At 36.1% G+C, this 25,617-nt stretch overlaps 3 protein-coding genes across 3 annotated transcripts; 2 read left to right on the forward strand and 1 right to left on the reverse strand.

Annotated features, from left to right (window-relative positions):
* The first annotated feature begins 8,923 nt into the window (after window positions 1-8,923).
* On the forward strand, window positions 8,924-11,762 carry LOC140889930 (uncharacterized). The gene is made up of 4 exons (XM_073297679.1): window positions 8,924-10,300; window positions 10,682-10,890; window positions 11,047-11,250; window positions 11,327-11,762. Exons 1-4 carry the CDS (start codon window positions 9,025-9,027, stop codon window positions 11,447-11,449), a joined length of 1,812 nt encoding a protein of 603 aa, XP_073153780.1. The 5' UTR covers window positions 8,924-9,024; the 3' UTR covers window positions 11,450-11,762.
* A 199-nt stretch (window positions 11,763-11,961) lies between these two features.
* LOC140888292 (ubiquitin-like-specific protease ESD4) lies at window positions 11,962-15,669 on the forward strand. The gene is made up of 9 exons (XM_073295979.1): window positions 11,962-12,993; window positions 13,128-13,210; window positions 13,312-13,405; window positions 13,482-13,580; window positions 13,758-13,850; window positions 13,943-14,062; window positions 14,539-14,642; window positions 14,933-15,005; window positions 15,095-15,669. Exons 1-9 carry the CDS (start codon window positions 12,235-12,237, stop codon window positions 15,155-15,157), a joined length of 1,488 nt encoding a protein of 495 aa, XP_073152080.1. The 5' UTR covers window positions 11,962-12,234; the 3' UTR covers window positions 15,158-15,669.
* Window positions 15,670-21,945: 6,276 nt separating this feature from the next.
* Window positions 21,946-23,910, reverse strand: LOC140874663 (large ribosomal subunit protein P2y-like). The gene is made up of 4 exons (XM_073278019.1): window positions 23,840-23,910; window positions 23,653-23,740; window positions 22,350-22,582; window positions 21,946-22,245 (listed from the first exon to the last, which is right to left on the reverse strand). Exons 2-4 carry the CDS (start codon window positions 23,738-23,740, stop codon window positions 22,219-22,221), a joined length of 348 nt encoding a protein of 115 aa, XP_073134120.1. The 5' UTR covers window positions 23,840-23,910; the 3' UTR covers window positions 21,946-22,218.
* Window positions 23,911-25,617: the final 1,707 nt, after the last annotated feature.

Consider the following 25,617-nt stretch of genomic DNA (forward strand, 5'->3'; position numbering starts at 1 on the left):
CGAAGAAGAACTTACGATATAACGAAGTTCTCGTTGCCGTGATCGCTAATCTGCCTTCAGAAATAATTTCTAACGGACGGATCGACCGGAAACCGAGATTGGAAAAGCTTGAAAAGCGTTTCCCCAAGCTTCAATGGTGCTTCACGGTTTGGGGAGGAAGAGGAGACTTCTCAAATAAAAATCTAAGTGTAGATAATATATAAAATCCCATATTTACATTTTAGTCCCTGAAATTTCCAAAATTTGCAAAAGGACCCTGATCAAAATCAAGTCGGCTCGTGAACTCTGCAATCTCCGATTAACTCAAATAAACTCATTTAAGATAAAAAAAAAAAAAACGGGGCGCTACAATTCTCCCCCACTAAGAAGAGATTTCATCCTCGAAATCAACGAGAACCACAACTCATAAGATAGAATAAAAAACTAAAGACAGTAAAAAGAACTCACGTCATTCGAATAACTCCGAAAATCGCTGTCTCATGTCAGATTCTGTCTTCCAAGTCGCTTCCTCGACTCCGTGACGGCTCCACTATACTTTCACCAAAGGAATCAACTTGGTTCTGAGTTGCTTTTCTTTCCGATCAAGGATCTGAATCGGTCGTTCAAAATAGCTCAGAGTCTTATCTAACTCGGCTTCATAAGGCTGAAGGATATGAGAAGGATCTGGATGATACTTTCGCAGCATAGATACGTGAAAAACGTCGTGAATACCAGATAAAGACGGAGGAAGTGCAAGCCTGTAGGCAAGATCGCCTATCTTCTCGAGAATCTCGTATGGCCTGATGAATCTCGGAGATAACTTCCCTCTCTTACCGAATCTAACGTTGCCTCTGAACGGAGAAATCTTAAGGAAAACGCGGTCTCCCTGCTCGAAACGCAGAGGTCTATGTCTGACGTTCACATACTTCGCCTGTCTATCTTGAGCTGACTTCATTCTGGTCTGAATGATCTTAACCTGCTCTGCCATATCTCTAAGCATATCCGGTCCCAAATCTGGTGACTCGGACAAGTCATCCCAAAACAACGGAGATCGGCATTTCTTACCGTACAATGCCTCAAAAGGCGCCATACCGATACTCGCTTGAAAGTTGTTGTTGTAAGAAAACTCGACAAGAGGCAAAGAATCCTGCCAACTAGTGCCAAAGTCTAGCACTACCGCTCGCAGCATATCCTCTAACGTCTCAATAGTCCGCTCTGACTATCCATCCGTCTGAGGATGATAAGCTGTAATCAGATGCAATCGAGTACCAAGTGCCCCCTGAAGACTATGCCAGAAATGCGAAGTGAATCTAGGATCTCTGTCTGAAACGATCGACTTTGGCACCCCATGCAATCTCACAACATTGCTAACATACAATTCAGTCATCTGATCGTGATGATACGTCATCCTGTACGGAATAAAACAAGCAGACTTCGTCAATCGGTCGATTACTACCCAAATAGCATCGCATCCTCGAACGGATCGTGGTAGCTTCGTGACGAAATCCATGGAAATGTGATCCCATTTCCATTCAGGAACAGATAGACTGTGCAACAGACCTCCTGGTCGCTTCCGCTCTGCTTTCACCTGCTGACAATTCAAACACCGAGATACAAACCTCGCTACATCGCTCTTCATTCTCTTCCACCAAAACTGAATCTTCAGATCGTTGTACATCTTACGACCTCCAGGATGAATACTAAACCGACTGCAATGAGCCTCTCGGAGAATACGCTGTCTCAATTCCGAAATATCAGGCATAACAACATGGTTATTCACAAACAAAACATCATCTCTAACCTGGAATTCAGACTGATGTCCCGATCTGACTTTCTCTACCGAAACCTGAATACTCAGCTCAGACTTCTGTGCTTCTCTGATTGCAACAAACAACTCTGGCTCGGCTTGAATAGCAAACACTCTGATAGTCTCCCTATCTGTTTCAAACTCTAAACCAGAAGTGCAATAATCATCGATCAACTAAGCAACACCAATAGTAGAAAGAGATAAAGAACATAGCTTTCGGCTCAAGGCATCTGCAACTGCATTTGACTTTCCCGGAAAATACTTGATTTCACAGTCGAAATCCTTCAACAGATCTAACCATCTTCTCTGCCTCATATTCAGTTCTGCCTGTGAAAACAAGTACTTAAGGCTCTTATGGTCAGAGAAGATCTCGAAAGACTCACCATAAAGATAGTGACGCCAGATCTTCAGAGCAAAGACGATCGCAGCTAGTTCGAGATCATGAACCGGATAACGAGTCTCGTGCAGTTTCAGCTGCCTCGATGCATACGCTATCACATGCTTATGCTGCATAAGAACACAACCCAAGCCTCGGTTAGAAGCATCACAATAGACTGTGAAACCTCCAGTAGCCTTCGGGATAGAAAGAATCAGAGCACTGGTCAGTCTCCTCTTCAGATCAAAAAAGCTAGCCTCACAATCTGCAGTCCAGACAAAAGGCGCATTCTTCTGAGTCAGCTGGGTAATAGGCTTGGCAATAGACGAGAAACCCTCGATGAAACAACGGTAATAACCAGCTAAACCCATGAAGCTTCGGATCTCCGGCACTGAATTAGGTCTAGGCCAATTCATAACCGCTTCAATCTTGATGGGATCGACAGAAATCCCATCTTCAGAAATAATGTGACCGAGAAAGACAACTCGATCTAACCAGAATTCACACTTAGACAGCTTGGCAAACAACTGCTTAACTCGCAAAATCTGCAATACGGTCCTCAAGTGCTTTGCATGGTCAGTACGGTTCTTCGAGTAGATAAGAATATCATCGATAAAGATAATGACGAACTCATCTAAATAACGCTGAAAGATACGGTTCATCAAACCCATAAAAACCGCTGGACCGTTAGTCAAACCGAACGGCATGACTATAAACTCAAAATGACCATACCTCGTCTTGAATGCGGTCTTAGGAATGTCTTCTTCTCGCACTCTCAACTGGTGATAACCTGACCTCAGATCAATCTTAGAGTAGACAGAAGAACCCTGCAGTTGATCAAAAAGGTCATCTATTCGGGGTAAAGGATACCTGTTCTTAACTGTAGCCTGATTCAATTGGCGGTAGTCGATACAGAGCCGCATAGAACCATCCTTCTTCCGAACAAAAAGCACAGGAGCACCCCAAGGCGATACACTAGGTCTGATGTATCCCTTGGCAATCAAATCCTCAAGCTGCTCCTTCAACTCTCTCAATTCAATAAGTGCCATACGATAAGGAGTTTTTGAAATAGGTTGAGTACCTGGCACCAAATCGATGTTGAATTCGATCTCTCGAATAGGTGGCAATCCAGGAACATCTTCCGGAAACACATCAGCAAAATCTCTAACCACTGGTAAGTCAACCAAAGTTGGGCTAGATTTCAGTACATCAACCGCATAAACCAAAAATCCTTCTGCACCTCTCTGTAACAAACGAGTCATAGATAACACTGAAATCAAAGGAATTCTAGATCGAGAACCCTTACCAAAGAATTTCCACTCGTATGCCATTTCAGGTCTGAACCTGACAACCTTTAGAAAACAATCAACTGTTGCCCTGTACTTGGTCAAAGCATCTATACCGACAATACAATCAAAATCTGACAACCCAAGCACAATATAGTAGAATTATAACAAATTCCCCTCAAAACAAAGTTCACAGTTCCTGACTAGTCTGACAGAAACAATTCCTCCACCCAAAGGTGAAGTAACAGCTACTACTGTAGGCAACAATTCAGTTGGCAAAGCATGCAATAACACAAATTTCTCAGAGATAAAGGAATGGGAAGCACCTGTATCTATCAAGACATGAGCAAAATAACCGAAAATCGAACAGTTACCTGCTATAACATCGTCAGGTGCTGCTTGAGCCTGATCCTCTGTCAGAGCAAAGACTCGTACTTGCTGTCTCGGAGGCTGATTTGCACTGGTACTACCTCCCTGTCTGTTCTGCTGCTGCTGAGGTTGGAAAGAGTGAACTGTAGAAGACTGCCTCTCAGGTTGAGCTGTAGGTCTAGACGAACTCCCACTCTGAGCTCTATCTCTGTTACGCTGTGGGCATACTTTAGAAAAGTGTCCCGGTTGCTGACAGGTGTTACAATTGCCAAAGACTCCCATACACTGATCCGGTGAGTGTCTTCCCCCACACTTGCTGCAGTACATGGCTGAAGATCCAGAACTCTGTCCTGAACCGAATTGCTTCGAACCACTGGAACTAGAAGAACTGTTCCCCTGCCTCTTGAACTGTTTACCTCTTGCTTTGTACTGATCCTTTCTGTTTCCCCCACTGCTACCACCTTCATACCTCTGCTGCTGGTACTGATGCTGAGATGGTTGATTCTGATACTGAGACGGTTGGTTCTGATACTGCCTCTGCTGCTGAGGTGCCACCTGATTACCTCTTTGCCTCCACAAGCCTGCTTCTGCTCCCTTTGCGTGATTCATGGCATCCGCAAAGTTGTTAGGCCTGTTGGTGTTAACCAACGTGAAGACGTCGGGGTTCAACCCATTAATGAACTGATCTGCCTTAGCTTCTTCATCTCCGGCAATTAGTGGTGCAAAACGCAACAGACTATCAAACTTGGCTATGTACTCTTCGATGTTCAGATTCCCTTGCTTCAAATTTGCAAACTCTGCTCCCTTATCCTTACGATACGAGATAGGGAAAAATCACTTATAAAACTCAGATTTAAAAAGAGTCCAAGTAACTTCCGTACCTCTACTCTCTATTGCTTTCTTTGTCATGATCCACCAGCTCTTAGCACCACCACGCAACTGATAAATTACTAACCTAATTCGGCGGTCATCGGTGTAGTCAATGGAATAAAACAACTGATCAATATCATCCAACCAACTTTCACAGTCAACTGGATTTTCTGAACCCATCAACAACGGCGGATTGAACGACTGAAACCTCTTCAGCAAGGTTTCCATATGCGTTGCTGAAGCATCCAACTGATCAACTTCAGTGTTAGCTTGCTCAGTCGCAGGGATAACTGACGGTGTGTTTCTGTTTATCACTCGACGAGGACCCATCTGATAATCAAATGTTAGGACACGAGATATCTCAATCGCTACAATCAGTGCCCTTACAACCGCTTGGAATACCGGATACCAGTCGATAACAGAAACAGTTATATCTCAAGTAGATCATGCTTTATAAATTAAATCACATAACCATGTAACTCAATAATTCTCAATAATAAAGCATGCTTGCATGGAATTAAGTACACAGTTAAAATAATTCAAACACATGCGAGGAGCCAATACACGCAGACTCGATCTACCCCGCTCACTCTAGTTCAACCAAGAATCTTAACTCTCTGATACCACTTAATGTGAGACCTCGATTCCAAACAACTAATCTCGGGATTAAACAACAATAAGGCATACAATAACCAAAGGTTAAAAGCAATAAGATTTTTTTTTTTTTGAAATAGTTCCTCACTCGATCGATAAGATCTTACCGATCGAGCGAGCCAAAAACTCAAAAGGTTCTGCCTGAGAAAACCAGCCCTCGCTCGATCCGTAAGATCTTGCGGATCGAGCGAGCCACAAAATTTCCAAAACAGAAACTGCATCAAAATGCCCTCGCTCGATCCGCAACATATTGCCGATCGAGCGGCGACAGAAACAGAGCCAAAAACAGCAGAATTCATGCTTGAAACTTGAGTCCAAAACCAACAACATTTTATCATGCATTACAATCACAAGTTCTCCAACTAATACATGAAATTCTAGGGTTACACAACCGCTCAAAAGTATTGTATTTGTAATGACAAACTTTCAACACAGCTCGCATAAACAATACAATAACATAACGAAGTTCGATATCTAAACATGTTCAAATACAACTAGGTAGACATGCTGACACGACTTCTAAACTGAGTCTCACTACTAGCTCTCCCTCTTGCTGCTAGCCAGGCCTACGCTGACTTGGTCCTGCCCCACCTGTTGCCAAGTACACATACAAAACAAAGCAACAGCCGGATAATCGGTGAGAATGATAATCCCAGTAAAAGCAACATAGCAAGTAATAAATTCAATAAACATGCTTTCAAGGTAACAAGTAATCAATGTTAACGTAATGAATGCATGTCTTTAAAACGGGTTATCAAATCTGATAAACGAGGGATTGCTGCTGTGCTTTTGGGATCCCGAGGATGAGATCACGTAACAACTCACCGACTCTCCCAATCGAGGTGGTGCCACGTATCCCACTCCTCTAGACTTTGAGCAACCATAATGAGTATGCTAGCACTAGGCGAAAGGACTACGACCCAGGCCACTCAATCATAGTTCCCAAACGTCTAAAACAAAAGGGGGCGGTTCTGCCCGCTAGAAACAAGATTGGCTCAAGATGAATGCATATCAAAACATAAAAATAAGCCACATAAACACTCAAATAACAATCAAAATACAAGTTCCACATGCTAGAACAAGTATTAATGCAATATGTGATTTGAAAGGGAAACTCGAGGACCAACAGTCCCGAGTATGCTATCCCGCTACAATGGCTGCTTTTACCTTTCAATGTCGTAGATCCAACTCCGGAAAAGCTACAACAAAAGATTGTATCAACGACTATACAACCTAAACAACAACAACGGTTCAAGGTAAAACTCTTTACCGATCTTCGTCCAACTCTTGACGATCAAAATGCTGTTAACTCTGGCTTGACAAACTCCAAACGAATCTGTCCAGAGACAAAAAGTGATCAACAACAACGTTCAACTCAAGCAAAAGTCCAACAACCCAAAAACGGTTCAAATCTCTAAAACTCAAACCGGCGGCATAACGGCTATAACTGAACAAACCGACAACGCAGACAGCAGTTCAATAGCGATATAACCTCATAACAATGCTAACACAACCAAAACAAAGCAAACCCATCAATCTCAAAATCCACATTTTCGAAAATGGCTTCCAAAAATCATAACAAATTCGAACGTCGCTCTAATTCAAAACCGACAGATAATAAACGATCAGAACTCTGAAGAGAACAACATACTCGAATCTAGAACGATTCTAACAACATCCAAAAACTAGAATACTTCGGATCGAAGAAGAACTTACGATATAACGAAGTTCTCATTTTCGTGATCGCTAATCCGCCTTCAGAAATAATTTCTAACGGACGGATCGACCGGAAACCGAGATTGGAAAATCTTGAAAGGCGTTTCCCCAAGCTTCAATGGTGCTTCACGGTTTGGGGAGGAAGAGGAGACTTCTCAAATAAAAATCTAAGTGTAGATAATATATAAAATCCCATATTTGCATTTTAATCCCTAAAATTTCCAAAATTTGCAAAAAGGACCCTGATCAAAATCAAGTCGGCTCGTGAACTCTGCAATCTCCAATTAACTCAAATAAACTCATTTAAGATAAAAAAAATGGGGCGTTACACTTACTGAAGAGGTTTCAGTCTTTCAAACCACCGACTCTGAAGGGTACCGAGAATGCAGTTGATTGTGAGAGTTGGCTGGATGACATTGATCAGTTGTTTGATTCTCTTGACTACACAGACGACCGCCGAATCCGGTAAGTTGTTCATCAGCTTCATGGAATTGAAAAAAATTGGTGGATTTCGATGAAGAAAGCACTAGAAAATCGAGGTACGACTATTACTTGGAGTTTGTTTAAAACTGAGTTGTATAAGCGATTCTTTCCTTTCTTATAGAAAAGATAAAGGGGCCGATTTTGCTACCTTGAGGCAAGGAAATTTGAATATTGAAGAGTATGTGTCTATGTTCGATAGTCTGTTGAGATTTGCGTCACACATTGCCGATAACGAGGAAGCAAAAGTCGATCAGTTCATAAATGGCTTGAATCCCGATATCTTCACTTTGGTAAATATTGAAAGGCCTAATAATTTTGCTTATGCGCTTGACCAAGCCAAAGGAGCCGAAGCAAGTTTGATGAAACAACGAGGAGCTCAGTTTTTACCTCAATAGCCGAGACAGTTTCAGAATTCGTCGTCTTAGTTTCAGAATCAGTCACCAAGGTTTGAGGGAGGTAACAGTGCCGGTAACCGAAGGGATCACTTTCGACCGAAGGGAAAATAGTTCAAGAAGTCAGAGAGCAGTTCTTCTAGCACCAGTGGCTCGAAGCAGTTTGGTTCTAGTCAGAGTTCTGGATCTTCAGGTATGTCTTGCAGCAAGTGTGGAGGTCGCCACCTCAGTGATCAATGTCGTGAAATTTTTGGAAGCTGTCATATCTGCCATTAGATCGGACACTTTGTTAGAGTTTGTCCTCAGCGTAATATCGAAAGATATCAGAGTGGGAGTTCTTCTAGATCGACAGCTCAGCCTTAAAGGCAAGCTTCTGCAGTTCACTCTTTTCAGCCACAGCAGCAAAATCGACGGAGAGGTAACCAGAATGAAATTATTCTGGTTCAAACTTTCGTTTGAATCCATGGTTTGTTGAAAATATCTTCCTCAATAAAGAAAAATATGATTTAATAAATAATATAAAGTTTGAATAAATTATCTAGGCTCTGATACTATTTTTGAGTCATAGGAAAATATTAATACAAATTTTTAATATAAGGATAGTATAGAAAATTTTTAGTGTAGAGGACATATCAGGAAAATATTTTGTTAATAGAGAGACATAATTGAAAACGTGTTAGTATATTTTTAGAAAAGTTAAGAAACTATAGAGTCATATATGGTGGTGGGTACGCTTTCGTATAGCTTTTATTCTTTTTTTTTCCGCTTTCAATATTTCTTTCTTTTTTTTGTTTCCAATTTCAAAATTTTCAGATTATCCTTTAACAATTTTTTTTTCCTTTTTATTTTTTTTAAACTGTTTAATGTTTTTTAAGTAAAAAAACAATTTATATATAAAATAGACGATAAAAACACGCAAAACGTGCGTTGAAACACCAGTATATATGTATATATAAACAAACTAACTAAATTTAGCTAGATAATTTAGAAATCAACCCACCACAGTCGGCGGCGCAATCGATACCACGCCAGTTGGTATTTATAGTGAAATCATATAAAAAAATAGCTCTTGAAATATGTGTGACTTTGTGTATGATGGCGGCTGTGCACTACACGGCCACCTCTTCCCGCCTCCGCCATAGCGACAGCCGCTTCACCACAACAACATTTGCAATTTCCACTTCTTTCCCCAGGCAGCGTACCCTGAGAAGAAACTATCTCCGGCAGAAACTACTCAAAACCCTAAGACACCCCTCCATTCGCCCTCTACAACAAGTTATAGAGCCCGTGCTTAAGGAAATTCAAGAACTCGAAGAGTCTGAAAATCCAGAATCTGGGAATCATCAAATTCAAGAAGTCGAAGTGGTGAAGGAGGTTGGGATTTCAGAGCCTACTGTTGGGATTCCAGCTGTTGGAACTGGAAGCGTCGGTTTGGTAGATAAAAAGACTATCTTCAAGTATGGGTTGTGGTTGACAGGGGCTTTTGTTTTCCAGGTTGTTTGTGCTGTTTGGGTATTTGGGTCAGCTGACTCCGGCAGCAGAAATGGGAATCTAAATGGAAATAGAGAAGATCCTGGTGTGGAAGTGACGGAAAATGGACAAGCTGAATCAAGAGTGAACCTTTTTTCCAATGGAAACGTGAATTGGCAAGTGGGTATTGGAAATGGAGCTGTTTATGGCGGTGAAGTGGAAATGGAGAGGGAAATCGAGGAAATTCGAACAATGGCAAGGGAGGCTAGAGAGAAAGAAAGGCACAAGTCAGAGAATGATGGTCTAGTTAGGGAGGATGAGAATGGTGTGGATGCTGGAAAAATCGATAGAACTGGGATTGATTGGGAGGTCGACAATCGATTAATAAAGTTGAGAAAGAAACTCGAGAATGAACGCGACAGATCGCCAATTGCGTTGATTGGGCACTCGAGGAGGGAGGGTGAGAGAAAAGATGGGGTTGGAGAACACGAGTTCAGTGAGATAGAGGGCAATGCAGCATTGGTATTCAAGAAAAAGTATAAGTTTAAAGATTTGTCGAGTAATCAGGGTGAGAAACCAAAGGGTTTTGGGGGTTCGGATGATTATTCTATTCACGAAGCTAAGAAATTTGGAGAGTCTGAGGAAGGGGTCGAGTTGTTGAGAATTGGGAATGTTGGTAACGATGCAGTTGATTTAGGGGGTGAAGAAAAGCATATAGACCTGGCTGATGTTGATTCTGAGGGAAATGATTCAGTTCATATGGTGAAAGAAATTAAAAATAAAGGTACTGTGGAGTTGACGGAAATCTCCAAGAGTACAAGGAAGAAGGTGGAAAAAGAAAGAGGGACATCCAAAAAAGTAAAGAGATCTGCTGCTCTGAAACCCAAGGGGGTGGCTGGTAATGCTCTTGGAATCTCTTGTCGGAACTAATAGCCAGCTTGTGTTTAAGCAGAAAGTATTATGATTTTGAACTCCTAAATTCTTTTGATATCTTTTTGTCAAAATAAATAAATAAATAAATAAAATTCTTTTGATATCTCATCCAGTGGTTTCTTTCAAAATCCAGATATCAAATATGGTAAGAACTAAGAACTCTTTGGCTGTTTCTGTTTTTTGTGATGATGACACCTGTTTCTTCTCCTTTGTGCTGTTGACGGATAAACGTGGTAGAAATTGCATGTAACTCTGTGAACTTTACGTCATGCTGCTAAATTGTTGTGAAAGTAAATGAATACTGTAACTACTCAGTAACTTTTAAAACCAATACATCAATTTACAGGGTTTGCACCCGAGAAATCAAGAAATTCAAGAGGTGAAGCTGTGAAGTCGATAGAATCGGGAGCAGTGGAGGTTGTTGTGGTATCTGATGAGCTGTCAGATGTATCAAGAGGCAAGGAACTCTCAAGAAATATATCAGCACAGAACTCTGGTGCAAAGAAACATGAAAGTGATTCTGAATTTTGGTGGTCCAATCTTCCATACGTTCTAGTATGTAAATGGAATGAATAAATGTTTTGCGTTGTCTTTTTTGTTGCTTTCACTGCTCTTCATATCTGAGATTGGATTTTGCGATGAACTCTTTTGGATGGCAAGCTGTTAACAGAAATGTGGATGAAGGAATAAAATCTCCCTTGTTCAATTCAGGGTATTCTTATGTATAGAGGCAATGATGATACGGGTGGGCGAGGACTTTATACCCTGAAGAACACTCCCAGCACAGATGGATCCTTATCGCACCTTGTTGCTTTCGAGGACAGTGCCGATGCAACCAATTTCTGTTACATTCTGCAATGTTTCTTCGAAGATCTGGAAGACTTCAAAGCTGATGTTGTTCCTTTAACAGTCAAAGTAAGTGCCTTACATCAGTCTATTGATATTTTGCTCATCCGTTCTGCTTAGGTTTTATGCAACCATTCTGTTCCAGGAACTTAAGGATGCAGTAAAATCCGAAGCGATGAGTGCCATTGTGGTGAAGAGAGGGGAGCTGCAGCTTTATGCAGGACAACCACTGGCCGATGCTGAGATGAGTTTACGTGACATAATATGATAGACCAAGGTTGAATACCATAGTCAAGAATCGTCATCCTGCAACCGAACAAGTGAGAAATACAACGTTGGGCAATGCGATGGGGAGTACAAGAACATTCCGGTACACTGTGAATAAATCAGAGTGATGTTAATGCTGTCTGCCGCGAGTGTGTTTGATGGCCTTTTCCTTTGATTTTCTGTGGAGTGATTGGTGCAAAGTGATTTCTTTTGATGTTGGACTTTGTGTTTCATTCGATCAGATTTTGATTTATTATGCTTGTTTATGAGATAGTTCTCAATGATAATAAAAGGAAATGTTTCTATATTATTTATATTAATTTATTATTACCTTTTTTAAATATAAATGATTAAATTCACAATATTATCGGTTTTTATTATAAAATTATATGACTTGAATATGATTTTTTTTTTTTTTTTTTGAAATATTAAGATTAAGCACTAATTAAAAATAAACTCAAAAGGAAAATGAGGGTAGGAAATAGCAAGTAGCAAGTGAAAATAATGAATGGAAGAAGAATCATCACTCAAAAGTCTGGTAACCAAAAAAAAAAAAAAAAAAAAAATGTTTACAAATGCCTTCATTTTCCCAATTTTCACTCGCACATTTAACCCTTGAGAGGAATCCATCCGCACCGGGGAGCCTAAAATTCATCTCAACGATTACCAATTTTCCTTCCAACATTGGAGCTTCTATTTAAAATTTCCTCTTTCATTAAAAAAAAGCCCGTGTCAATTTGATGATTCAAGAATTTTCCCGTTTAGGGTTTTCGCCATTTTTCTGCTATGGGAGCTTTATTTGGCAGCCGAAAACGAGGGAATGAGTATTTTCAACATTCACCAGCCTCAGTTGCAGCTCCTTTTGACCATTCTCGCAATTTGAAGAAATACAGACTTTCAGTTCCCATGGATCAAAGGCCTTCAAATTCTGCGGCTTCAAGAATTAAACAGTATCCAGATTCTAAAACTGGGTCTTACGGAGAAGTTCAGGCCCCCGTGAGGATTAAGAGATTCGGGTTTTCGCATAGAATAGATGGAGGTAAGATTCGTGCTGCTTCTAAAGAATGCTCAGATGATAAAATGAAAATTCTCCTTGGAAGATATCAAAGCACAAAGAACCGTGCCTTGGAAAGTTTGAGGTACACTACCGAAGATGAGGCTGCCGTGTCACTTCGGTTAGGGAATGAAAAAGAGCCGATTGAGATTGATGGGGAAGAGGAGAACCAAGTTGTTGTTTCTGATGATTCGAGTGTTGAGGAAGCAGAGATAGTGAAGAAAAAACTGCACTCCTTGAATTCTTCGGTGGTTACAGATTTAAGTAATGAGCATGCCAAGGTGGATGTTGTGGAGAAGATGATGAACTTAATGCAGCTTCGGCACGAATCTGCTGATATTGTTGTTCCAGCTCATAAATCACTGTATGATTATTCACTTAGAAGAAACGATAAACTGCATAGCTTAGCTGCTGAAATACAACTTACTGAAATGCAGCTTCGAAGACATCTGTTATTGCGACCTGTCAAGGATACGAGGGAAGCAATGAGGGTATGGTTTCCCATCTTACTTTTTCTTGGAAAGTGATTTTTTCCCATTTGCTATTTACTGCTATGTTTTGTATTGTTTTGGGTATTGACTTTTTGTTGTTTCTAATGTTGGGTTTGTTATTCGACTATAAATAGGATGTGTCAGAAGAATGTTTTGCTCCTCTTAGTGTAGAGGAAGAAGACGATGTGACGAATGCATTGTCATTGAAATCCAATAGGTATTAGTCCAATAGGTATTAGTTTGAAGTCTGCGATTGAATGTATTTATATGTGTTCTACCTACAAGTCAGGCCTTTTTATTCTTGTCCAACTTCAACAGGGGAAAGGTTTTGGTGAGTCATGAGACTTCAAACATTGATATTACTGGGGAAAAATTTCAGTGCTTGAGACCAGGGGGATGGCTCAACGATGAGGTAATTTTCAGCAAGCATTTATGCATGTAGCGAGATATATGATTAGGTTTATGAAGTATCACCTTTTGGTATGCAGGTTATTAATTTGTATGTAGAATTACTGAAAGAACGGGAAAAGAGGGAACCACAAAAGTTTTTGAAATGTCATTTCTTTAACTCTTTCTTTTATAAAAAGGTATGTACGCCCACCCCATTAAGTTCTTCCATTTTTCAACACAGCAGTCCTTTCAATTTATTCTATTATGCGGGGAGACGTACCTATGACCAGTTATTATTATTTTTTGACGTGACAATGTTCTTATTGGTATAATTTTACATTTCTATATCTGGTTTGTTGCATGTTTTTTCTCAGCTAATTGCTGGTAAAGGAGGGTACAATTTTCAATCAGTTCGAAGATGGACTACGCCAAAAAAGCTTGGCTATAACCTCCTAGACTGTGATAAAGTATAGTTTCAAGGCTATTTTTGAGTTGAATAATACCCTTATTCAAGGCTACTCTTGTCTAAGTTAAGCTCATTCATTTTTTTATTTTGTAGATTTTTGTGCCTATCCACAAAATAAACCATTGGTGTTTAGCAGTTATCAACAAGAAAGATGAAAAGTTTCAGTACCTTGATTCACTCAAAGGGGGTGATAACAAAGTGATGAAAATGCTGGTACCTTTCCTTATTGTTCAGGACGCTCCAATTTTTCATCTATTGATTTTCTTAAATGATTAAATGAGTATAGCCGAAATGGATTTCTATCTTGTGTTTCGAATTTTTTTTCTTCTTTCACCTTTCTATCCTCGTCTCTGATTGGGGCATGTTCATCACCTATTTTAGGGGAACTGGGAACATAACTAGTTGAAATTTCTTCTCAAATGATTTTATTCCACAAACACACAGGCAAAGTTGTCCTTATAGATAATAATTGGGATCTAAACACCCTTTATAGCTGTAGGTTTCACTTCACCACATCTCTTAGACAATTGGTGTGGCGTATCTCCTAGCTGTACCTTGCGTTCTATGTTTATTTCTGCATGATGCAGGGGAGCAATACTTGATCTATCAATTCATGCCATTTTTTATTTGCAGTCTGGATTTCATCTTGTTTATCGGTTTAAGTGCATTTATATAATTTTTGAATGCAGGCTAGATACTACATTGATGAGGCGAAGGACAAGAGTGGCAAAGACATTGATGTTAGTTCATGGGAGGAAGAATTTGTTGAGGACCTACCAGAGCAGGAGAATGGGTAGGAGCTGGAACTTTTCCCGAAACCCTCTCTCCTTTGACAGCAAGAAATTTAAAATTAAAATTATCTTTCTCCTGGGAACATGACATTTAAATTAAATAATTTAAATAATCATACTGATGGAATGATATTTTTCAAAGAGATCCTTCCCATTCACGACGAAATTCTTCCCATTGGAAAAGAAAATATTTTTCTAATGTGATGGCCCTGCCATTGGGAAAAACCTATCCGTCCAAGGAAGTAGATTTTGCTTTGAATTCAATTTTCTTATATGTAGTGTGTTTCAATAGGTATGACTGTGGCATGTTCATGCTCAAGTATGCCGACTTCTATAGCAGAGATATAGGACTGTGCTTTAGCCAGGTAAGTGAACACATGGTTCTTATGTCTCACAATTTCCTGTTTGATGCTATCTACTAATGTAAGATCTATTTTGTATCTTCCTTCCGTAGGAAAACATGCCATATTTTAGGCGAAGAACAGCTAAAGAAATTTTGAGGTTGAGAGCTGAGTGACAAAGACCGAGCTTTTAACCGAAACCAAATCCTGAAAATTTTTGTGAAGAAAAACATTGAGCATCTAGCTCGTGCATTTTTTCTGAGGGATGTGCATGCCATTTGCACTTTTGTGCACTTACTCAAGTCCAAGGTTGCATTTTTTTAGGGATGTGAATACAGCATCTGTGCTTTCGCGCTCCTATTCAGGTTCAACGCAATGGAACATGCAAGAATGAAGAAAGTGTTCTATATGCGCCACCTAAAGGCGCTTTATTATAATCGAATGTTGCAATAGTTCGTACGAGTTTTCATCAATTTTCCATGCAAGTTACCCGGTGAATGCCACCAATTGGAACTTGTCCTGTAATTAGGAACTCTTTGTTTATTTGAGTGTCTTTTAGGTCCTTCATTTGTTAAGATTCTCAATAGGGGTGTAGAAAATATTTGCAGAAGTCAAATATTTGTTAGGTTTCTCAATAGATATTACACTTTTGTCTTCTTTTTTTTTTTTTTTTAAGACAAATCTCTTATTTGACTCAACAAAAAATATTAGTTTTATGTCAAAAGTATTATATTATAGTGTGCAAGTAGAGATGTCAAAACGGGCTAGCAGAGCGGGGGCCGGCCCAACTTTTAGGCGGTTTTGAAAAATACTAACCCACCTATTTTAGATGGCGGAACTGACCAACCCGATTGACTTATGTGTAATTTGGCTGGTTTGACGAGTCAACCCGCAATCCATCATAACCCACCATTAGATAGGGCAGGGCGGTTCACCTTTTAGACGAGTTGAAAAATTGTTAATCAAAGTCATCTAATTGGTATGACGGAACAGGCCAACTTAATGGACATAACTCATTTTAAGACTTCTATGTATAAGTACGAGTCTAAACTCATTCAAATAGAATATCTTTCTCATATAACTTACTTATAACAACATTTCACGTGAGATTTTGTGAATAGTAAGATATTTAAAATTAAACTTGTGAGTTCAATCACATTTGATGATAGAATAGATTCTGCAAAGATATTTACTTATAACAAGTTTTATGTTTCAATTGTCGTGATTTGGTTTGTAAACTATTTTGAAATGTTTAAGTGAGGTTTGATGTATGCATACATCTTTCGAAAGTTTTTTTTTCCGCGCTTATTTTAAGGTCATGTAAGTTGAGCAATGTCCTCATCGGTTGAGGGCGTTACAATAATATAACCGTTTGCATGCAATTAATAATTTAAATACTTAAGCATAACTAAAATCTCATGCATGCAAGTTTTATAACGTAAATAAGTAAGTCACAGTCCTTCGTCAAATCCCATGCATACACTACAATCTCAAAACCATACAAATCAGTGAAAAGTGGTAATCATATGCGTAAATGAAATGATATATAAAAATCTCATAATAAATTGTATCATAAACATGCAATGGTCATGGGTGCTAGCTGTCATGGATGCTCGGACGCACTCACCACTAGTAGGGACCACATACTCAACTATAGTATCATCTTCACGTGCACCATTTAAATCTAATGAGCCTAGAGATACACCATGTTTTATCCAGTGCTAACAAATATCATATAATAAGATTACATGCAAGCACGTATCATACAAAATATCATGAGGGTGTCTTATGCATGCATACTCGTAAAACATATGTGTATTGCTGAGTCTTAAACATAATCATAATCTTATCTTAATATGTAATATAAATACGACATGTTATAATCGTAAAATCATCAATATAAGTCATATCAGTGATGTGTGAGCATAACCATAAGCGATTGATCAATCTAGAAACCAACGTACGCGGCGGCGGGGTTCACCAACCCTTACCGCTGGATCCATAAGCTCATAAACATAAGTGGAGAGTTCACAGGGCCCGGTATCCCCGCTTCCAATCCCATGAGTTGTCACAATCACATCAATTTTCCAAAATTTTTTTTTTACATGTCCTTAATCGTTCTAAAATAAATGCATGAGGCATGAGCTTAAAAATCATCTTCTTTATCATTAAATTTATTTCATAAATATATATTTAAATCATTTTTCATTAACATATCATACTTGTAAAATATTATATTTACGAACTATTTTACTTACCACGGACTTGGTCCAATTGCTATCCCCTTAACTTAAGCCCATTAACCTAAACTGGCACATTAGCAACTTAGCCCAACATAAATAGTCCAGATAGCTCTCGCGGGAAACAAGGCTCATGACAAGTTAATGAGTTCACTTAAATTACTAACTTAAGCCCATTAGTAAATTTTAATTACTCAAGCCCATTATCATTTAATTAAAACACCTAGGCCATGAAACTAAATGTTGTTATGTTTGATTGAAAAAAACAAGTTTTATGTTTCAAATTGTCGTGATTTGGTTTGTAAACTATATTGAAATGTTTTAAGTGAGGTTGATGTATGCATACATCTTTCGAAAATTTTATTTTTCGGACTTCTTTTAAGGTCATGTTAGTTGTGTAACGTCTTCATCGGTTGAGGATGTTACATATTTGGGCCGAATTGATGCAAAAATGTTATTAAAAATTTTATCAATCCGAAATCGAGCCGAAACGAAATCATCTCAAAAATTATGAACTCGAACCGACTTGAATATATTCGAATTAGTCCTCCAAGTAAATCCATAGAACTGAAAGACTTGCAAAGATCCAAAAAAATTAAAATAAAAGGTAATGCTACATGTACACAGAGTCTTGCACGTTGGATTACACATGCCATTTAAAATTACATGATTGTCCTACATGCATTTTTGAAAGATTTTTTTCAAAGCAAATGGAGGGATAATCATGTAATTTTAAAGATATGTATAATCCAACGTGTAAGCCTCCATGTACATGTAGCATTACCCTTAAAAAAAAAAAATAACTCCGCTAACCAGTTTTTTTAATAAACAAATAAAATTTAAATTAAAAAATATGATATACAATAAATTTATCGAAATATGTTTATTTAGGTTAACTAATTTTTCTATAAATATAACTGATCACAAATACATTTATTTAATCAATTTATTTTTTTACCGTAATTTTTTTGTTTTTGTCTCTTAATAATTTTTTAGCTGACGTCAAATTCATATTTTTGAAAAAAAAGTATCATATCAATAATAAATAAATAATGATTTTAAAAAATATTATTAATTATATAATTTATTAAAAATCAAAAACTAAAAAAAATAAAAATAAAATGTTGCATATGAGGAGGACTTTGTGATCAGTTAAATTACAAAAAAATTAGTTAAAACTCAAAAATAAAAAATTATGTTAAAAACTTAAATTGATTAAATAAATGTGTTTGTGATCAGTTATATTTATAAAAAATTATTTAATCTAAATAAAAATATTTCGATAAATTTATTTTATATCATATTTTATAATATAAAATTTATTTTTTATTAAAAAATTGGTTAGCGGAGTTATTGACTTATTTTAGGTAGTGTTTGCAAGTTGCAACCTTTAAAAATAAGGGATTGTGGAGATTATCTTAACAAATTTGTTAAGATAATCTCAACAATCAATTATTTTTAAAGGTTACAAACACTACATTAATTCGTTTGGATCTCTGCAAGTCCTTTAGTTCTATGGATAGATCTAGAATATTAATTCGGAGATATTCAGGTCGGTTCGAGTTCACAATTTTAGATGATCTTGTTTCGGCTCGAGTTCGGGTTGAGAAATTTTTTAATAGCATTTTTGCATCAATTCGGCCCGAATAGATCTGAATAAACTTCTCTAAATTTATCCACATAACTGAGAACCTCCACAAATACAAACAAATTAAAATAAATATATAACTCTTCTAACCAAAATTTAAGTTAAAAATAAAATTTATATTTAAAAATATAAAATAAATTTAATGACAATATGTGTATTTAGATTAGATAATTTTTTTTATAAATATATCTGATTAAAACAAATTTATTTAATCAATCTAATTTTTTAACCGTAAATTTTTTGTTTCGTTTTCTTAATAATTTTTAGTCCGATCATCAAATTCGAAAATTAAAATTTATATTTTTGAGAAAAATTTTTCATTCTACTACTAAATAAATAATAATTTTACAAAATATTATTAATTATATAAAAGCCCTCATGCGCATGAGTGCTGGCAGCGTCCGCTACCAGCATGAGGTGACGTTGCAAAAATTAAAACCGTATTTTTGCAATTCCTTACATTAAATTTAAAAATATTTTATTTTTTAAAATTAAAAATAAAAAAACTTGTTAAATAATTTTCAAAATCGAATAAAGTAAATTAAAATAATCAAACTCTTTTGATAAACGCCTGTTGCTATCTAGAATCGCCTTTGCCTCAATTGCTTCAGAAAACACCTGTTACTATCCAGAAATCAACAGTTTTCGAATTTATTTACTTTCTCCATGTTCTCGATGGAAACTGTGAATCATCTTCTTTTAGCCATCATTTAGTTTGAGTGATAAAATAACTAATACATAGATAAATAATATAATATAATTAAAAATAAAAAATAGTTAATATATTATTTGATTTGATGGATAGATTATAGTTTATTTGATTTAATTGATATAAAATTAATAATTAATAAATAGATAAATAATATGACAAAAATAATGCGAGATTGAATGAGATAAGTTAAACATAAATTAATAATACACTAAACCAAACAATACCTTAGTCGCTAAATAATTTTTTGGGGTGCTGCTACATGTATCTAGAAGGGGATTATTTGATCACAACTACAAGTTTACATGGACTTCAGTTTTTAAGGGGAAATTCTATGCTCTTCCGGGAGGAGTATTCCCCCTATACCCAATGAATGACATGTGTCCATTTTTCTTTTTTTTTTTTCCCTTCTAAGAGGTGTTTGGCTAAGCTTATTAAAAAGAGCTTATAAGCTCCTAGAGCTTAAAAGCTGTTTTACGAGCTTATAAGCTGTTAGAACTTATTTTAAAAATAAGCTGTTAAAGTGTTTGGATAAACTTATTTTAAATAACTTAAAGATGTTGATGTGTTTGGTATTATAAGATCTTTTTATCGTCGAAATTACCAAAAAAGGTATAATTATATGAAAATAATATTTCGAGTTATACATATATGAAAATAGTTTTAGAATAAACATATATTTTAAAAAATAAAATTGTTATAATATTTTATTTTAGAAAAATTTATGTGATTTGAATTTTTTTTAAAAAAATAATATTTAATATTTAATGGGTAAAGAATATGGTGAAAATTTATTAAAATATTTAAGGATATTTTAGAGAGATAAAATGTTAAAATAAGATCTTTTTGAAAAAAGTACCTCCCCCCTTACTTTTTTAAAAACAGCTTATAAGCTGTCAAACAACTTATTTTGACAGCTTATAAGCTGTTTCTAAAAAAATTTACCAAACAGATCCGGAGAGCTTTTAAGCTCTAAAACAACTTAAAAGATATTTTTAAGAGCTTAAAAGCTCTCCCAAACACCCTCTAAGTTCAGTTTTTTCCTTTTGTTTTTATGGTTTTATTTGATCTTGATTATTTTTATTTATTTATTTTTTAGACATGAACGGTTAATTTGTTTTTATTTGTTTTCTATTTATTTACTAATTTTTTTTTATAAATTTGATTTTTTTTTCTCTCTTTATTTACTATTTTTTTTTTTATAAATTTGATTTTTTTTCCTTTCAATATTTAATCATTAATATTTACTAATAAGAATTCAACTGTAAATGCTAAAATTTAAACTAAAAAATGATAAGACTTTGAAAAAAGTTTGGCGCATAAATCGTATATATATATATAAAATTTTACAAATGACCTAATTAATACATACTAATTAAATTAGGGTCATTTTTTGATAAAATATAAATAACACTCATTTTACCCATAATTAAATTTGAGTTATAAGGGATAAAATGAGTATAATGAGTATTTTAGTTAAATTTCATTACAAACTCTAAGGGCATCCGTAATGGGAGGTTTATAAAAAAATAAACCTCCCATTATAAACCCCACCCCCATTACAGGGGTGGGGTTTATAATTTTTCCTATAAACCGGTCCCAAGATTTTGGGACCGGTTTATCTCTTTTTTTTTTTTAAAATTTGTTGTAAGCGCACTGCACTCCCCATGTTGGGACTCGCGCGTGTCAGGCAGGGGTGGCGGGACCCTTTGCCTGTTGCATTTTTTTTATTTTTTTTTTGCTTTCTGTTTTGTTTTTTGCTTTTTTTTTTGGGTATAAATTTGGGTACTTTTTTTATTTTGTATTTTGTTTTTTTATTTCACCATTTTATATAATATTATTTTCTTAGTTTATGTAATTTAATTTTAATTAAAATAAATTTCAAAATTATTTAAACTAGACGATAAATACTTATTTTTATTGTTTTTTAGTTAATTTTTGTTAAATTATTAATATCATAAAAATTAATGTAATAAATTTAAATATTGTTAAGTTTTAAAAGTAAAGATATAAATTAAGAAGATATGGTAAATTAAATTATAAATAAATAAAAAATAAATTTGGAATTAAAATAAAAAAATTGAAAGTGGGACCCATAAAAAATTGTTGAAAAGATCTATGATAACGGAGAGAGGTTTATCATTTTTAATTTAATAAAAAAATTCAAATTTGAAATAACAACTTAGCTTTTTATGGATATTTTTATCTTTATTTTTATCATCGTAATTTATGTATTAAATGACAAGGGGAAAAAAAATCAACCGTTCATGTCTAAACATAGATAAAATAAAAAGAACAAAGATAAAAAAAAACTATAAAAACAAAAGGAAAAAAAAAACTGAACAAAGAGGACAAAAAATAAAAAAATTAAAAAGTAAAATGGGGACAGTCATTCATTGAACATAGAGGGAGTACTCCTGGAGGATCATAGAATTTCCCGGAAAGAACATCAAGATTAAAATCATGTTGAAATACTCAAGTTTGATGGATTTTGTCCACGACTCTTTTAGATATCAAAATGAGACAGCACCACTCTAAAACTATCAGTTTCTTTAAAATAAAGATTCCCTAATACCAGAAATGGAAAAACAAGATTTGAATTTGGCGGCTTCAGGCAAAAGGCGATTGTGGCACCCGCTCTCAGTCGAAGAGGCTGAAGCCCATATCCTGCAATCAAACATATATATATGTTTAGACATGAGAAATTTTGTCCAAATCTTGCATAATAAATAAGTCATAATATGGTCATGTCCAGACTCCAGATAATTTACATCATCGGACTCCTCTTTCTCTTCTACTTTCTCTTCCTTCTTGGTTTCAGCAGCAGCAGGCGCACCAGCTGCACCACCAGCAGGCGCAGCAACTGCAACTGCAACTGCACCCCCACCACCTGCCGGCACGGAAGCCAACTTTTCCCTTCCAGCAGCAATCAATTCAGTGATATCTTTGCCCTCAACTTCAGACAATAGCAAGGTGATTCTGTCATCATCACACTCAGCTCCAACTGAAACCGAAAAGCAGTAGGTCAATAAAATTAGAGTCAGAAAACTGATTCTAGTGCATGGAATAAAATTCACAAACGTAGTGTTAAACACAATAGACTGAAAATCCGATCAATTAAAACACATGGCAGAACGATATTTTAAAAATATTAATGTCTAGAGACTCATATAAAAGGGAAAAACATACCACTACAAAGAGCAGTAAGACCAAACTTAGTGTTTTTTGAAGAAGTTTAAATGAATTGTAATGTTTGCATAATTGGAACTACATAATCAGCAACTAAACCTACAAGTTTATTTTAACAAGTTCTCAAACCACTGAAACTACATACTTCAAATCTTGATGGCGTAAAACAAGAATGCTCCAAAGTTCATTAGATAGTTTGGCAACTACACTAAACTCTAGAGGATTTGGCACAAGCCTCCCCCCCTCTCCCACAGAGCTGGGAAAAGACCAAACGATTCTCATAATGACTAATGAGATGAGAAGTTCGTACAAACCCAACAGTGAACAGTGAATGTGATGAACACCCTCCAATCTTTCTTATCCTTTAACATTGACTATCCAGCTACTAGCTAGTTTTTTAAAATCAAAAAATTCCTCTTTCATGGCCTAATGGAAGACCAGAGAGATGTACATAATCAGCTACTTATCTCTCATCGTTCCTCAATTGAATTACAGTGATCCCAATCTTGGAACTTCGAACATTACACAATGTAACAAAAAAAGCCTTCTCTTTTATCTTGCCATGCAATAATCACTCAACTAAAGAAATTAGCCAAAACTTCAAATTTCAAAATTAACAGAAATGGGTTCACAAAGCTTTTCCTAATTCAATGTTAAAAAGCTGCATAGCAAAAGGGATATGCTCCAAGCGATTACAAAATTCTCAAACAAAAAGTTAAACCAGATATAAAATTCTAAATTTATTTTGAAACGTAAAATAACTCCGATATGCATAATCAGATCAAATAACATATTCTATATGAATATTCAATAATTGAAAAATGTAGCTACATTTATTTTTATTACAGAAAACAGAATCATACAGAGAGATAAATAGAGATAAACCTGAGTTGAGAATTTTCTTCAAGTCCTTGGCGGAAGGACTGGCGTTGCCGCCCAACACAGCCAACAAATAAGCTGCTATCACCTTCATCTGTATGTCGTTCAATAATAAACTCAAAATAGAATCACAAAAATCACAGGAATGTACAAAATTAGATGAATTATCAAGGAAAAAGGAAGATGAAATTACTTGGAATCTCTGAGACGACCGTGTTGCTAGGGTTACGAAAAATAACAGGCGATTGGATTGGATGCAACTCAATATTTAGAGCTTATAGCTAGGGTTTCGGTGTCATGGGCCCTTGGTTTATTATTTGGGCTTGAGATCTATTAATAGCCCATTGGGTAAAAAACTGAATTAGTCCACAAAACTGTTTTCGCCGGCCCACGGGAAAGGCATCCATTCCATATTTCCATTGCAGGGAGCAAACATCCTATAATAGGGGTGTAAACGAGCCAACCTACTCGTGAACTTGTGAGTAGCTCAGTCAAAGCTCGACTCGAGCTCGATTTGACCGAGTTCGAGCATACAATCAAGCTCGAGTCGAGCTTTGAAACTATGTGATCGAGTAGCTCGAGCTACTCGATAAGCCACGTATATATATTAAAAATAATATAAATAAATATATATAAATATAATATATATAATATTATATTTATATATTAATTTATTTATAATACTTATTTATAATATTTATATATTTTATTTTATTTATTATATTTATATATTTATTTATTTTATAATATATAATATTATATTTATTTATTAATATATTTTTAATTTATATATATATATATATATATATATATATATATATATATATATATGAGATCCGTTCGCCTGCACCCCCTTTGGTGCAGGCAAACTTGGGTGCCTGCCTACGTGGCGCCTAAGTGTATAGTTTATATTTTTTTTTTTTGTCAATTTGTCCTCCTTTGTTAATTGGCTGTCGTGGTATATTATTTCTCCTATTTCACAGGCTTCGTCTTTCCACAGAAGACCCAAATACAACGCAAACCCTATATCTCCTCCTTCACGTCTGCAAATGGAATCCCCGATACCACCAATCTCCGCCATGGAACGACCACATCTCCGCCGTCACTAAGGTTAATCTTCCTCTCACATAGGCGATTCCATTTTCGTGATTTTTTAATGTCTGCAAATGGAATCCCCGATGCCGCCCATCTCCGCCGTGGAACGACCACATCTCCGCCGTTGCTAAGGTTCTTCATCCTCTCAGGTAGGCGATTATTTAAGCAAGCCCATTTTTCTCTTATCACGTTTACATAGTTTGCGACTTTCACGATCCCATTTTTTGAATCTTTTCATAATAATTTTATTTACGTGCAACAACTGCCTGTGTACTTCATTGTATCCCTTGGATGCTATGGCCTATTAATGGTTGGAGTTGGCCTGATGCAATTTCCAACTTGCCCACATGAGCCAATTCTGTTGCAACAGGTATGTACCAAATTTCACACAATCTTAACATTACGGATCATGATTCTTGTTCTATGGTGGAAGATCGTTTGTTCCATTAGTTTATCGATAGTTGGTGATGTTTTAGGAGCCACAAGGTTTCGCATAGGAGGTACAAAAATTATAAAAAAGAAAACAATATAGGGAAACCAAGTCATATTTGTTTTATTTTTTTTATGGAGCATGTAAAATACCTAGACGGCTAAACCTATAGAAAAATTAAGAAGGATGGCGGTTGCCCGGTGCCACTGAAGTTGAAAACTGGCTTGTGAGTTTTGATTTGTTTACACTTTACTTGTGTACAAGCTAAAATTATGTCCTGTTTTAGACATTTCACAGGTTGTCGATCATTCCCTAAGGACTAACTATAAATTTGTTTTTGATTTGTAGGGTCTATAAATCTGTTAGTCTATATTAAAGCTATTAGTCTATAATTAAAAGCAGTGGGTCGTTTGCGTTCCAAAAATTATGGTATCTTACATCGAACG

Source organism: Henckelia pumila, chromosome 1 (assembly GCF_033568475.1).
Source record: "Henckelia pumila isolate YLH828 chromosome 1, ASM3356847v2, whole genome shotgun sequence".
Taxonomy (NCBI): domain Eukaryota; kingdom Viridiplantae; phylum Streptophyta; class Magnoliopsida; order Lamiales; family Gesneriaceae; genus Henckelia; species Henckelia pumila.

What these genes read in the sequence shown, in the direction of transcription:
- LOC140874663 (XM_073278019.1), bottom strand. Translation starts at nt 23,740, where the DNA reads ATGAAGGTGATAGCAGCTTATTTGTTGGCTGTGTTGGGCGGCAACGCC. An exon ending in GAAGAAAATTCTCAACTCAG is followed by an intron (nt 22,583 to 23,652) that starts GTTTATCTCTAT and finishes TTTCGGTTTCAG; the next exon opens with TTGGAGCTGAGTGTGATGAT. An exon ending in AGAAAGAGGAGTCCGATGAT is followed by an intron (nt 22,246 to 22,349) that starts GTAAATTATCTG and finishes GTTTGATTGCAG; the next exon opens with GATATGGGCTTCAGCCTCTT.
- LOC140888292 (XM_073295979.1), top strand. Translation starts at nt 12,235, where the DNA reads ATGGGAGCTTTATTTGGCAGCCGAAAACGAGGGAATGAGTATTTTCAA. An exon ending in GGGGATGGCTCAACGATGAG is followed by an intron (nt 13,406 to 13,481) that starts GTAATTTTCAGC and finishes TTTGGTATGCAG; the next exon opens with GTTATTAATTTGTATGTAGA. An exon ending in TAGGACTGTGCTTTAGCCAG is followed by an intron (nt 15,006 to 15,094) that starts GTAAGTGAACAC and finishes TTCCTTCCGTAG; the next exon opens with GAAAACATGCCATATTTTAG.
- LOC140889930 (XM_073297679.1), top strand. Translation starts at nt 9,025, where the DNA reads ATGATGGCGGCTGTGCACTACACGGCCACCTCTTCCCGCCTCCGCCAT. An exon ending in GAAACCCAAGGGGGTGGCTG is followed by an intron (nt 10,301 to 10,681) that starts GTAATGCTCTTG and finishes ATCAATTTACAG; the next exon opens with GGTTTGCACCCGAGAAATCA. An exon ending in CCAATCTTCCATACGTTCTA is followed by an intron (nt 10,891 to 11,046) that starts GTATGTAAATGG and finishes TGTTCAATTCAG; the next exon opens with GGTATTCTTATGTATAGAGG.